Source organism: Gobio gobio, assembly GCF_949357685.1.
Source record: "Gobio gobio genome assembly, chromosome: 13".
In the NCBI taxonomy this organism is placed as follows: domain Eukaryota; kingdom Metazoa; phylum Chordata; class Actinopteri; order Cypriniformes; family Gobionidae; genus Gobio; species Gobio gobio.
In genome coordinates, this window is record NC_137106.1 from 7,101,531 (window position 1) to 7,116,423 (window position 14,893).

Genomic DNA, 14,893 nt, shown 5'->3' on the forward strand with positions numbered 1-14,893 from the left:
GCTTGATCACTGGGTAAATTAGCTGCTCCAGAACCAAAGAACATTGAGTCAAGAACCTGCAACACTTAGCATAGATCTTCATTGTCAAGCTAATGTTATACTTTATGCGTGCGCGAGGTTCCGCATGAAGTAAAAAAATTGTCATCGGAGGGTGTACATGGAGGCTCTTTGCGGACATCCGTGTGCCTCCTGTTTCTTTGTAACAGTGCATACTTGTCACTAGGCTACAAAAGCACCAACTGCACATGCACTGGAAAAACAACATGGATGTCAAATTAGAAGAGAGGCTGTGTGAAGAAGTCCATTGATACCCGCACCTCTACAATCCGTTTTTAAAACAATATAAAGACAGCCAGATTTGCAATAATTCGTGGAGGGAAATTGGAAGTGTGGAAGTGAAGGAACATGTCTGCGAGCGGACCCCAGCATACACTTTCAGTTGTATAAAAACAAGTAGTGTGCTGTCCGCAGCTGTCCATGTAATATGTTTGCAATGTATGCATCCGAACTGGAGTATAACCAGGGCTTCACTTGGAGAACTGGAGAGCTCTGTGTTTCTCTGAGAAGATACATCAAGTGAAGTGTGAGTGGAATGATTTAAGTATATTTCTGTTCTGTGTATTTTTATAGCACTGTATTTAAAGTGAGAAATGCAGCATCTCCAGAACCCAGCTGTGTGTCTATGAAGAGTGTCGAGTCCATGATCTTTCCCCCTAATCTCATTAATGGAGCAGTGACCTCTGACCCTGAGTGAGTATAAATGTGACTTAATCTGGGGTTAATTTACCGCTCTATGCAGTAGAAAGCAAAAGTCTGTGAAATCATTGTTACATGACTAGAGAAAACAGAGAAAGGGGGCTGTGGCTTTCCCTTTTGCCAAAAACTTCAAGACTCATAATGCATATCTAATTTAGCTAAATTAAAATCCTAATGCATCATCTGTCAATGATGGGTGAAATATGGAAGTTCTACCTGCAATTTTAACAGGAGCTCTGGAGCCGTCCTAAGTCTGGTGTTTACTATTAAACAGAGAAAAAAAATGCACAAAGAAAAAAAAGCAGCAGCAGTAGTCAGTAAATACATTTCATGCATCCAGGGCAGCCACTTTTACTATTGTACTATTTCACTTGTACTATTGTGATGAATAAGACCCAGCTACACCTGAAACTAAAATGTATAAAAGCATAATAGAAATGTGTCCATGCAATTGAGGCTGAAATTATAAAATCACTTCTGCAACTGCCTAAACCTACATTAAAATATGCATTACATTTCAAAATAGTGTAAATTAAAAGTAAATAAAGAAAATAAAAATTGTCTACATGTGGTCATTTCACATTAAATGTTGAGTTTGGTGAGTTGGAAACATTTATAATAATGCGTTTTCACAGTTACTGGTCCTTTTCATCTCCATCTTTCTGCAGATTGAAGAGAGATGATGAGATCAGATTAGTGATGCCCCGTCTGACCTGCACTGAGTCCGATTTTCAGACCCTCATCAGGCAAAGAGTCAAAGACCAGCACAAAACCAACATGAAGAACAAGTATGAGAGCTTATTTGAGGGAATCAAACTAGAAGAGAATCAATCTCTCCTGAACAGGATCTACACACAGCTTTACATCATAGAGGGAGAGAGTGAAGGGGTGAGTGAAGAACATGAGGTTTTACAGATGGAGAAAACAACCAAAACACAAGACACTCCAATCTACTGCAATGACATCTTTAAACCCTTACATACACCAGGATGTGAGGAGAAAGAACAAATCAAGACTGTTCTTACTAAAGGCATCGCTGGAATTGGAAAAACCGTCTCTGTGCAGAAGTTCATTCTGGACTGGGCTGAGGGAAAAGCCAATCAGGATGTAGATTTCATGTTTGTGCTTCCATTTCGTGAGCTTAACTTGATTAAAGATCACCAGTACAGTCTTCACAGACTTCTGCTGGACTTTCATCCTGAACTTCAAGATCTGGACTCAAAGATTTATGAGGAGTGTAAAGTTGTGTTCATATTTGATGGTCTGGATGAAAGCAGAATTTCACTGATGTTTTCAGACAGACAGAAAGTTTGTAATGTGAATGAGTCTTCATCAGTGGGTGTGTTGATGTCAAACCTCATCAGAGGAGAGCTGCTTCCCTCTGCTCTCATCTGGATCACCTCCAGACCAGCAGCAGCCAATCAGATCCCCTCTAAATACATCAACCGTGTGACAGAAATTCAGGGATTCAATGATCCTCAGAAGGAGGAATATTTCAGGAAGAGAATCAGTGACGAGCATCAAGCCAGCAGAATCATCTCACACATTAGAAGATCAAGAAGCCTCCACATCATGTGTCACATACCCGTCTTCTGCTGGATCTCAGCCACTGTGCTTCAAAACCTCCTGAAACAAGATGACAGTGCAGAAATTCCTCAAACTCTGACTGAAATGTACATCCACTTCCTGCTGACTCAGATCAACATGTGGAATCAGAAATATGATGAGAAAGATCCAGAGAAGCTCCTGAAGTCCAACAGAGATGTGATTTTGAAACTTGCTGAACTGGCTTACAAACAGCTGATGAAGGGCAATGTGATGTTCTATGAGGAGGACCTGATTGAGAGCGGCATAGACGTCACTGCCTCAGTGTATTCTGGGATTTGTACTGAGATCTTTAAGGAGGAATCTGTGATTCATCAGAGGAAAGTCTACTGCTTCATTCATCTGAGCTTTCAGGAGTTTCTAGCTGCTTTCTATCTGTTTTACTGCCATGTCATCAAGAACACAGAATCATTGAAGTCCATTCTGAATAGCAGATATCAGCGGTACAGTCGGAAAAACTCAATGTATGAGCTACTAAAAGCAGCAGTTGTTAAGTCCTTACGGAGTGAAAATGGACACCTGGATCTTTTCCTGCGGTTCCTGCTCGGCATCTCACTGGAGTCCAATCAGAGACTCTTACAGGATCTACTGACACATACTGTGAACAGCTCAGAGATCATCATGAAAATCACAAAGTACATTAAAGATAAAATCAAGGCTGATGAATGTCTCTCAGCTGACAGATGTATCAATCTGTTCCTCTGTCTTCTGGAAATAAATGATCAGACTCTGTACAAAGAGATTCAGGGGTTTGTGAAATCAGAGAATCACTCAGTGAATCGATTCTCTCCGTCTCACTGCTCAACAATCGCCTACATGCTTCAGATATCAGAGGAGGTGCTGGATGAGTTTGATCTGAAGAAATACAACACATCAGATGAGGGTAGAAGGAGACTGATACCAGCTGTGGTGAACTGCAGAAAAGCTCTGTGAGTATTAATTTATGTGATTGGTGATTAAATTAAATTTGAGTTTCTGTGAACATTTTAATACTTTTATAAAAAATCTCTGTAAATGTGTCAGTTTAGCCATTTCTGTTAATTTACAACTGTTAATCAAGGTTGTAGTTGGGTTTCTCATGACCATTTTCCACTGTCTCTTTGACTCTTCAGGTCCTTGCAAACTGAGTCCAAAATTTTTTTATGCGTTTTTTCATATTCGTCATCCTGAAAATCCGTCATGCACAGAAACCTTGCACACTGAGTCTGATGCATATTAATTAATCCGTTGCGAAAAAAAATTGCAAAACAATACAAAATGGAGTCTTCAAGCAGTAAGGATTTTTTGTTGGCCTCTCAGTTCTTAAAAAGAGAAAAAGATCCTGAGATTGCGGAAGGAGAGTTCCACCTCTTTATCAAGGAGCTGGGGGATTATCCTGAGCGATTCAAAAGTTTACTCAGTGGCTCAATCTGTCTTTATATTCCATCTCTTTATTCCACATTTTGTTTGTCATACAGTGCTTTGTGCTGCGAAACAACAAAGTGGATCAACCTGTCAGACGTCATTCTGGAATTTGGCATTCGCTTATATGCGTACATTGTAATTGTATCACTAGTTATATACCAGCTAGAGTAATAGTACCTTATTCTTTTGGTGTTTATAAACCTTGCCTTGCCAATGGGCTAGATTTGATTTGTTACAGTCGGCAAAGAATCTAAGGCAGGGAACAGTGTGGCACAGTGATTCACTAGGTAGCTTAAAAATGGCACTTTATGACAAAAAGGTTGCTGACCCCTGATCTAAAGAATTCAATGTAGTTAAAATAATTCATATTCCCAGGATCAAATTCAGTACTTTTGAACTTGTGTATGTGTTTGTTTAGAATTAATTCAAGCAAACTAGTAAATGTCAAGACTGTGAACCTGTGCTTATTGTCACAGTCACCATCTCATTCACTTTATCCCAGTCACCAGCTCAGTCGCCCTCAGCACTACAACTCCCAGAATCCTCCCTGCTCACCACCTGCGCACACTCCACCATCACCCGCACCTCTCAGTAATCACCATCATTATCTTACCCTTTATTAAGCAGTCACTTTCCACCTCACGTTGTCTGGTCTTGTCTGGTCTGCCTACCTGACCAACTACCTGTGGATTACTTACCTTTGTATCAAACTGTTACAACTTCTTCCTCTTCAGAGATCGGTTCTCTTCATCAGCCTGTATTCAGTTCTTCAGCCACCTCTCTCAGAAACCTGCAGTACAGATAAGACTGACTTTCTCAAACCAGTATCACAACTAGGATCTGCTAACCAGAAACTCAGTGTTATATAAATACTTTTCAGATGATTACCTGTGTTTGCATTCTTCTGTTTCATGACAGAAAACCAGACCATTAACTGACAACAGAAACCATGGACATCAGATCTTTTGACCCAGCAAATATGTTAATCTCCATTTCACCGGATCTTCTGGGGCGGCATAGATGATCATCAGATGTTGACGTTAGGAGCGTCATCTTGATCATGTATTGTTGCTAAGTGGTTCGTCCATCACTGTGGGTGAAACCAATGCCAGCTTCCCTCCTCACGACTATGCAACAGCAGCTTTCAATACCATCATATGGCAAGTGCTCCAGTTTTTCTTCAGGCAACGAAAGCTGTCTCTAATAGCGTGGACCTGAGCGGACCCACCTATAATGGCCATCAAGGCAGCTCTCCTTATGTCCAGACTCCGTTTGAGTGAGAGATCTTCCCGAGTCTCCATGAGTGAAATCCCTGATTGTGTTCCTGTCCCGAGACTTCAGTTCCTGTCCACTCCAGTCACCGTGAACCAGCTAGTTCAAGATGTAACTACAGCACGCTTCCGTTTAATCCTCTTCGCTCAGGACGACCATTTTCTTGAAGTTCACACTGCAAACTTTTTGGAACTTGCCTCGCAGACCCAATATTCTGACCTGGACCTGATTCCCTTTTTTTATACTGGGTTAAATGAACAGTTAAAGGACAAACTATCTAGTTCGGCATATGATCGTCAAGGGAAATGTATTAGTTTGTTAAACTTGTGTTCCCTTTCAAAAGCTACACTTAATGCTGTGCTGAGCGCTATGGGGAACGCCTTTTGGTGTGACCAGCTGTGAATATGTGTGCAACACAGTATTAATTATGTTATAAATATGTGATCAATAATGTGAAGAATACCGAAAACATCAGTGAATTTTAATCCACCATCTCCTAAAGAAAATCTCTTCTTCAACGATATTTCATCTTTTGTTATAGACTTGCTGACTGTAATCTCACTGATCAGTGCTGTGAAAGTTTGTCTTCGCTTCTACAATCATCAAACTCCTCACTGAGAGAGCTTGACCTGAGTAACAGTGACCTGTATGATTCAGGAGTGAAGCTGCTCTCTGATGGACTGAAGAGTTCACACTGTCAACTCAACATACTGAGGTAAAAAAAACAAACAGATAAAAGTTCACTTAGTTATGCAATTTAAAGATTCCCTCTGCTCTGACCCTGATCTTCTGTGTGTTTGTAATCTATCAGCAGACCCCAGTGTATCCTAAAGGAACAATTCACCCAGAAAAAAAATTGGTCATCATTAACTCCCCCATCATGTCATTGAAAAACTTTTTGAATTGTTTTATTTAAACCAGAGTTACAGAAATCTGAACACTCCTGTTTGTGACAATTTAAGATGGTCTCCATTCTTTAGAGAGTAAAGACCAGCCAATATCTTTTCATGGGTAACTAATTAGTTGATTTTACGGTCCTCAACTACCATGACCAAAAAATATTGAAAGATTAAAGAAACAAACACTAAATCACACAGACAATATATTCATGTTGATTTGCATGAATGTCAAAAAATACAATTAAACATGTAATTATGATTTCATGTGATTTTGAGTGTATGTGTTTGTAGATTATCTGGCTGTATGGTGACAGAGGAAGGCTGTTGTTATCTGGCTTCAGCTCTGAGTTCGAACCCCTCACACCTCAGAGAGCTGGATCTGAGCTACAATAACCCAGGACAATCGTTAGTCAAGCTGCTCTCTGATCCAAACTACAGACTGGACAAACTCAAGTATGTTCAACACTAACAATTATTCTGAACAATCATGCTTTTTGTACATGTGCGCTACAGAGTCATATAAAGTCTATTTTCTCAATGAGCTGTTCTTCCAAGTCATTCGCCTTGATGTGGTGTCCTTAGACACTGGGATGGTCTTTAATTTCATGACCCTCATCAAGCATAATTGACACAATGTCTATGGCAGCAAGAAAAATAAATTCTTCTGCAATCTTGTGTGATTTCTTGCATTGTGCAACATGATACGCAATTGTATTCAAAGGCAGTTGTGCTTTTGGTGTTGAAGTGGCTTTTACAAAATGACTTTGCTTCCAACGATATTGATCAATATCTTTTAAAACACTCAATTTGCTTTTAAACAAAATTTGGAACTCTGCTATTTCATCCAATAACACTGAATTGTTCATTAATTAAACTTGCTCTGAGATGTGCAACTGTTCTGCTGTAGCTTTGTTCGGAAACCCAGGGCTTAAGTACACACCAAACAAGAGGAACTAATGAAATTAATTAATAAGACACACCTGAACAGAACTAACTCAATCAGTGGCCATAGAAACAAACAGGGAGAAAATGGAGGAGAGTTCAGGGGACTAGGACTAGAACCGGCAGTTCGGGGCTGAGCGTCTTAGCGATGGCCTCTGTGGCTGAACTGTGGACGTGTAGCCGTAGCCATTCTGGTCAGTTTTACATACTCTGAAGACTCAGGGGCTGGAGCCGACACTAGAGCGGACTCAGGAGCTGGACTATGGACAGGGGCTGGAGCCATCTCTGGAATTTGGTCAGGGGCTGGAGCCTTCACGGGACTCTGGATAGGGGCTGGAGCCATCTCTGGACAGGGGCTGGAATCATATTGGGACACTGGACAGGAGCTGGAGCCATCTCTGCAATCTTGTCAGGGCTGGAGCCATCTCTGGACTCTGGAAAGGGGCTGGAGCCATCTTTGGACTCTGGACAGGGGCTGGAGCCATCTCTGGGCTATGGACAGGAGCTGGAGCCATCTTGGGACTCTGGACAGGGGCTGGGGCCATCTCTGGACTCTGGACAGGGGCCGGAGCCATCTCGGGATTCTGGACAGGGGCTGGAGCCATCTTGGGACTCTGGACAGGAGCTGGAGCCATCTCTGGACAGGGCTGGAGTCATCACAGGACTCTGGAAAGGGGCTGGAGCCATCTCTGGAATCTTGTCAGGGGCTGGGGCCATCTCTGGACTCTGGACAGAGGTTGGAGCCATCTCTAGACTCTGGACAGGGGCTGGAGCCATCTCGGGACTCTGGACAGGGGCTGGAGCCATCTCGGGACTCTGGACAGGGGCTGGAGCCATCTCTGGAATCTGAACAGGGGCTGGAGCCTTTACGGGACTCTGGATAGGGGCTGGAGCCATCTTTGGACTCTGGACAGGGGCTGGAGCCATCTCTGGAATCTGGACAGGGGCTGGAGCCTTCACGGGACTCTGGATAGGGGCTGGAGCCATCTCTGGAAAGGGGCTTGAGCCATCTCTGGACTCTGGACAGGGGCTGGAGCCATCTCGGGACTCTGGTCAGGGGCTGGAGCCATCTCGAGACTCTGGTCAGGGGCTGGAGCCATCTCTGGACAGGGGCTGGAGCCATCTCTGGACTCTGGATAGGGGCTGGAGCCTTCACAGGACTCAGGATAGGGTCTGGGGCCATCTCTGGACTCTGAACAGGGGCTGGAGCCATCTCTGGACTCTGGAAAGGGGCTTGAGCCATCTCTGGACTCTGGACAGGGGCTTGAGCCATCTCGGGACTCTGGTCACGGGCTGGAGCCTTCACAGGACTCAGGATAGGGTCTGGGGCCATCTCTGGACTCTGGACAGGGGCTGGAGCTATCTCTTGACAGGGGCTGGAGCCATCTCTGGGCATTCGATGGCAGAGTGACAAGTACTGCCCTGGTTATTTTTTGTTATTGACGTTGTTATTGACAAAGGCTACTTGTCCGGTCAGCAAGTAAATTTATCTTTCACTTGCCCCTTCAAAGACCACTTGTCCTGGACAATCGTTAATGTCGAGCCCTGCTTCTATATTCAAAATGTTATATTTAAAATATTTATGCAATAAAATATTGTAACTGCAGTGCAAATGCATTCATTCAACATCTGAGCTGCATTAAACAACATGTGTAAATACATCTAGATGCCCCTTCAGAAGAAGCTTGTATGCCATATATGCAGTGCAAATTTGATTAGGTTTGATTATGTGTTATTTGATTGATCTATAGTGATAAACTAAGAAAATATTTTCTACAATATGTAAGTATTTTATATAAATAATTATGAGAGGGGTGCCATTTTTTTCACTTGAGTAACTGACCCCAATATTTAAGTAGAGGAAACTAAACTAAAACTTGTTAGGTTCTTTAAATGTTTTTATTATTAGTGTTGTTGTTTTTGTTATTATGTACATTTTGTGTGACAACTTCTGTTTTTTTTTTTAGTGTGGATCATGTAGGAGAGTTCAGGATTATAGCAGGACCACAGAAATGTAAGACACACACACACACACACACTGGGCTGGGCATTGAGACAAATTTCACAAATTAAATTTTGTTTCCTGCGGTGTATGGAGATAGAAATGGCTCATTCTAATGTAATAAAAACATAACAGTTCATTATGAAAGGTCTTTATAGGCCAATGAAAACATAGTTATGTATATTATATTGCATTTCTGTTACAGTTTTTCTCGATTGTTTACACACATTTTCTGAAAGCATGCCTCTTACTCTCAGAACTCAACACACACATCCAAACACACACACACAAAATTGTATTTTGTTTCCAAATGACACACACAAACCATCATATTAATAGACATTTATATGAACCAGTTGAACATGTGCTCAATGGAAAACACTATGATGAATGGAAAACACTTCTTCTCCATTCATCATAATGACTTAGGTCTTTTTTTGGTTCAGTGTTACACTTACAGACAGTACATACACATAAGTGTGTTGTAAAATATTTGAGAATATTGTTTTTATACTCAGAACACACAAATACACGGTAACAAGTATATTTTATTTTTCCCACAAAAACAATGTACACAGTGTACATCCCAACCAACACAAAGTTGCACATACAATGGTCTGCAACAACAGAAGAATTTACTGTATACAGTTACAGTAAAGAAAAAAAAAACTATGCTGCTCCAAAAGAAGAGCTCACCTGTTGCCCTTTTATGCTAAAGCTCTGTTTGCTAATTGTAAAACTGTGTGACAGGTGTTTGCCCATGTGATGAGTCAGTGTGCATTTTTGAATGGCAGTGTGTTCCTTGTGAAAACAACAGATTTTCTGCATGAAAATTGTGCCAAATGCAGAGAATTGTGTGTAGTGTTTAGAAAAAAAGTGTGTTTTAGACCTGCAATTTGAGTGTAAAGCAGGAATTGTGCTTGTAGTTTATCAGAATATGTTCAGGGGGTTGGTGTAAAAACTGTAATAGATCCTCATAAATACTACTCACTGCACCTTTAACCCTAAAGCCATCTTCTGGACAAAATCTTTTCTCTTTTTTTTTCTTAATCTGAGCGGTACAAGACTTCGCTACTTTTCCTAAGTTTGCCACCTGAACACACACACAAAAAAATGTACTCGATTCTACAATGTTAAGTGCTTGAAAAAAGTGCTTCGTGGACAAAAATGGGCACCCATAGGAATGAATGGAAAAAACTGTAATTCCGAGCATATTTTTTTTATTTGTCCAATACAAATCAATAAATCCAACACAATGCAGATCATACATCCACACAAATGAAGGTGTGAGCCTATACAACATTCTCAATGTGGCAAACACTCACGCACACACACACACACACACACACACACACACACACACACACACACACACACACACACACACACACACACACACACACACACACACACACACACACACACACACACACACACACACACACAAAAGCATTTAATTGAAAGCCATTGAATGAGCCTATAACAGAGTGAGTTTTATTTTTTTTATTTTTCTCAAATAAAAAACAGTCACTCACACATACACAAAGGAATTAAATGAGCCAATAACTGGGCAATTTAATAATAATTAAAAAAAATATTGTTACAACATTGGTTTACAGAGTTCAGCCCATATGCAGCTATTGAATTATATTGCCATCTACTGCCTATTGATATTTTAGCTTTAAAAATAAATTAATACCATCATAGGTCACCAGATGTTACCAAAGTCACCACATTTTTAGGTTTTGGCTCTCTGGACTTGCTGATATGTTTTTTTTTTTTTTTTTTTTTTACTTAAGTTAAAGAAATATTAAATATAACATAAAATAAGCATATTTTACATAAAAATATGGTACTTTTAGAGGTAAATAAATTCATTAATACCCCAAAAATCACAAAAAAGACATAAATTGATAGAATTAGGTTTTATCAAAGATAGTGATATAACATTTATAAAAAAAAAATTGTGGAATCTCACCTGAGACCTTCGTGCCCAAATGTGTCCACGAGGGCAGGATTAAGAACTGTTATGCAAGGGTGAACTGATTTGTAGGCTACTAACATTTAAATGACACAAAATTAAGTTTTTATAATAATAATGTTATAATGTATCTTTTAAATATCATATAAATAGAGTTTAATGACAATTATGTTTCATATTAAAAAATATGAACATTTAAATGGTGGCTGTCAAAAAACATGACATGTTTATTCAAGCAAACATTAAATGATGAACAGGTTTAAGTAAAAATACAACGAATATGCAATATGGTACCTATATTTAGCAAAATGCTAAATGGCTTTTCTGAGATAACGTGACTTTGTTTACAAGCTGTTTTATTGACGGTTGACACACTGACTGAGCGATTACATGTGACATGATACTGTTCAGTAAGTTTCAGTAAGTGTGTTTCAACATTCCTTCTGGTGTTCATTCATATTTATTTTGTGCTGTAACTGGTAAAGAAGAGGATATGATCAGTTCACGTATTGCTTGAATGTAGGGCGCTACAGCAATGTTACACCACATTAAAGAATGCCAAAACGGTATTTACTGTTTACATTTCCTAATGTCATTCCCAATGCGTCATTGGAGGATTTTTTGGGCAGAGGCTAAAAACTACAGCCAGTAGATGGAGCTGTTCCGCATGTTTTCAACCCGCCCACAGGGGAGAGATCTCACTCACAGAATGTAAATGCGCTCGGCTCGGCCTCGGGCAATGAATTCCTATGAAAGTTTAGCTTTCCATATATGATCAGAAAACGCGCCAGACTGGACACGCGCTGAGAATGACTGTCGCGCTTATCTCAGCTCTGCTCAGATCTTACTTCCCTCTCGTGCTGAATAAAAATCTGACTCCTGCTGCGTTTGTCCTGTGACTTTCGTTCGGCTCACTCACACTTTATTGAAAATACACATTCAGTTTTTAATTGTAGTATTTATTCTCTAACTGAACGAAATTATTGTATTATTATGAAGATCAAAACAACGTTGGGGGTGGTGTAGGGAGTGGCCTCGTAGGACAGCGAAGCAAGTGCATTCTGGGAGTTGTTGTCTTTCATCCACATGAGACAAAAATAAATTTTCTGTCTTTTCTCAGTCTAGAAGGCACCAAATTCAAAAATAATTTCACATTTCTACTACATAAATGACATAGTTTAAATACACATTCATCTTCCCAGTGCTGAAGTGCCCCTCTTTGTTCATTCCTCAACTGAAAACAGCATAGACTGAAAGACAGATTCTTTGGATTTAAGAATCGATATCGGTTCATCAAATTAGAATCAATTAATATCAAGAAATCATTGTTTTTAACCCAGGCCTATTTTCCCTAACTCCAGCCCTAAACTTAACCCTCACAGAAAACATTTTACCTTTGTAAACATTATTTAGGATGTTTATTTAGCCATTTGAATTACGAGGACAGTTGGAATGTCCTCGTAATGACACCTGAAAGCTGAAATACACCTACATAATGCAAATCACACCAGAACACACACACACCTTAATCATTGTTGTTATAAATGTTATAATCTATCTTCTTGTGTTCAGATGCATGTGACCTCACACTGGATTTAAACACAGCAAACACTCGTCTCGCTCTGTCTGAGAGGAACAGAAAGGCATCATTTGTGTCAGAGGAGCAGCCGTATCCTGATCATCCAGAGAGATTTGATGAGTGTCTTCAGGTTCTGTGTAGAGAGAGTCTGACTGGACGCTGTTACTGGGAGGCTGAATGGAGCGGGAGGGAGGGGGTGTATATATCACTGGCATGTAAAGGCATCACCAGGAAAGGACGAAGTAATGACTGTTGGTTTGGATACAATGAAAAGTCCTGGAGTCTGAACTGTTTTAATAATGATTTCACTGTCAGACACAATAATGAGAGGACAGAAATACCTGACCCTTCACGTCGCTCTAACAGAGTAGGAGTTTATCTGAACTGGCCGGCCGGCGCTCTGTCCTTCTACAGCGTCTCTGACACACACACACTCACACACTTACACACATTCAAAAGCACATTCACTGAACCCCTCTATGCTGGATTTATGGTTTATTATGGTAGTTCAGTGTCTCTGTGTGAGATTAAACAGCTTCCAGTAAGAAACAACTGAGACACACAGTTGAGTGAAAGAAACACACTCACATTATCTCTCTCTTTAACTCTCTTTAACATTATCTTTTCATTTGTATGCACACGATACCCAAATATACTTACCTATTAAGAAAATGATCCTTCTGCCTGTACTTCCGTATTAATTTGCTTAGATGAGGTTAAATTGTGGCTAGCTCAAAATTTTCTGTGTAAATGAGGACAAAACTGAAGTCATAATTTTTGGGCCCACTGAAAATTCTCAGGCCACCAGTCCTGATCTGGGTATACTATCTGCTTTTAGATCTTCACATGTTCGGAACCTGGGCGTTCTGCTAGATGAGTCTTTAAAATTCAACAAACACATCTCGTCTGTTATCGGATCTAGTTTTCACCATCTCCTCCTGCTGTCTAAAATCAAACCTTTCCTAAATCCCAAAACCCTAGAGATGGCGGTTCATGCTTTCATTACCTCACGTCTAGACTACTGCAATTCACTCTACTGCGGTATTTCTAAGTCCCAAATTGCCCGTATTCAACTAGTCCAGAACGCTGCTACTAGATTCCTTCATAATAGTCGTAAAAGCGGCCACATCACTCCAATTTTGAGGATCCTTCACTGGCTACCTATTCAATTCAGAATTGATTTTAAAATCCTGCTATTTGTTTATAAATCTTCACATGATTTAGCCCCCATTTATTTATCTGAATTGCTGCAACCCCATACTCCTTCCAGAAGTTTGAGATCCAGCAACCAGAACCTTCTTTTAGTCCCACATTCCATACTCAAACGCTGAGGGGATAGAGCGTTTTCTGTGGCTGGGCCTCGGTTGTGAAACAATTTGCCTCCAGAAATTAGGTTAGCTCCTTCCCTGACCATTTTTAAGTCTCTTCTCAAAACGCACCTGTTTCCCATAGCCTATAATTAATTTTTCTTTACAGTTCTTTTTGTTGTGTTTTATGTTTAAATGTCTCTATCTTACTTTCTTTGGTTTCTTCTTTATGTTCATTTAGTTTGGTTTAACTGGGGTCTGACTCAGTTTTAATGTGTTTTAGCTGTTTATCGTTTTATACTTGATCCTGTGTACAGCACTTTGGTCAGTCGTGTGGCTGTTTTATAAGCGCTTTATAAATAAACGGAACTTGAACTTGAACTCACACTGCTGTAAACTTTTTCTGTTCTAATCATAATATAGTCAGGTCAGAGCTCATCTTCTAAACACACTTCATATTTAAAAAATAAGTGTTGAACTTGTTCTTTTATTCAGACCAGTTGAGGAGTTTCACCTGGGTTTGTGTCTCTCCTAAGAGAGATATACATATGTTGAGAACTATATGGACATAATAATTACTTGTGTCATTGGGTACACAAACTGTACCTGTAATTTTTTTTTCTTCTTTTCTTTTTTGGTTGATTATGGTTGGATAAAAGGTTTGTGTAATTTTTCTTTATCTGATCAAAAAAGTGTATACTTCCTTATTGGAAAAGAAAATTGGTATATATATTTATGGATAGTGTCAGTTCAATTAGAAGTTAAACCCAATTCCTAAACTGAAAGCAGGAAGAGAGTAAATAGTTAAAATAAGAGAAGCTTATTTTAGAGAAACTAAAATTATATATAATATATATATATACAGTGAGGAAAAAAAGTTAGAATTCATCGTAGGTGCATGTCCACTGTGAGAGACATAATCTAAAAAAAAAAAAATTCCAGAAATAATTTTTTAACTATTTATTTGTATGATACAGCTGCAAATAAGTATTTGAACACCTGAGAAAATCAATGTTAATTTTTGGTACAGTAGTCTTTGTTTGCAATTACAGAGGTCAAATGTTTCCTGTAGTTTTTCACCAGGTTTGCACACACTGCAGGAGGGATTTTGGCCCACTCCTCCACACAGATCTTCTCTAGATCAGT

General features: G+C 39.8%; 1 protein-coding gene across 1 annotated transcript; it reads left to right on the forward strand.

Moving 5' to 3' along the window:
* The first annotated feature begins 636 nt into the window (after positions 1-636).
* On the forward strand, positions 637-14,131 carry LOC307135793 (NLR family CARD domain-containing protein 3-like). Its single transcript, XM_079832466.1, has 6 exons — positions 637-750; positions 1,425-3,290; positions 5,579-5,752; positions 6,228-6,389; positions 8,846-8,892; positions 12,434-14,131. Exons 1-6 carry the CDS (start codon positions 683-685, stop codon positions 12,994-12,996), a joined length of 2,880 nt encoding a protein of 959 aa, XP_079688592.1. The 5' UTR covers positions 637-682; the 3' UTR covers positions 12,997-14,131.
* Positions 14,132-14,893: the final 762 nt, after the last annotated feature.

Coding starts and splice junctions, on each gene's coding strand:
- LOC307135793 (XM_079832466.1), top strand. CDS start 683: ATGAAGAGTGTCGAGTCCATGATCTTTCCCCCTAATCTCATTAATGGA. Junction 751..1,424: donor GCAGTGACCTCTGACCCTGA/GTGAGTATAAAT, acceptor ATCTTTCTGCAG/ATTGAAGAGAGATGATGAGA. Junction 6,390..8,845: donor TACAGACTGGACAAACTCAA/GTATGTTCAACA, acceptor TTTTTTTTTTAG/TGTGGATCATGTAGGAGAGT.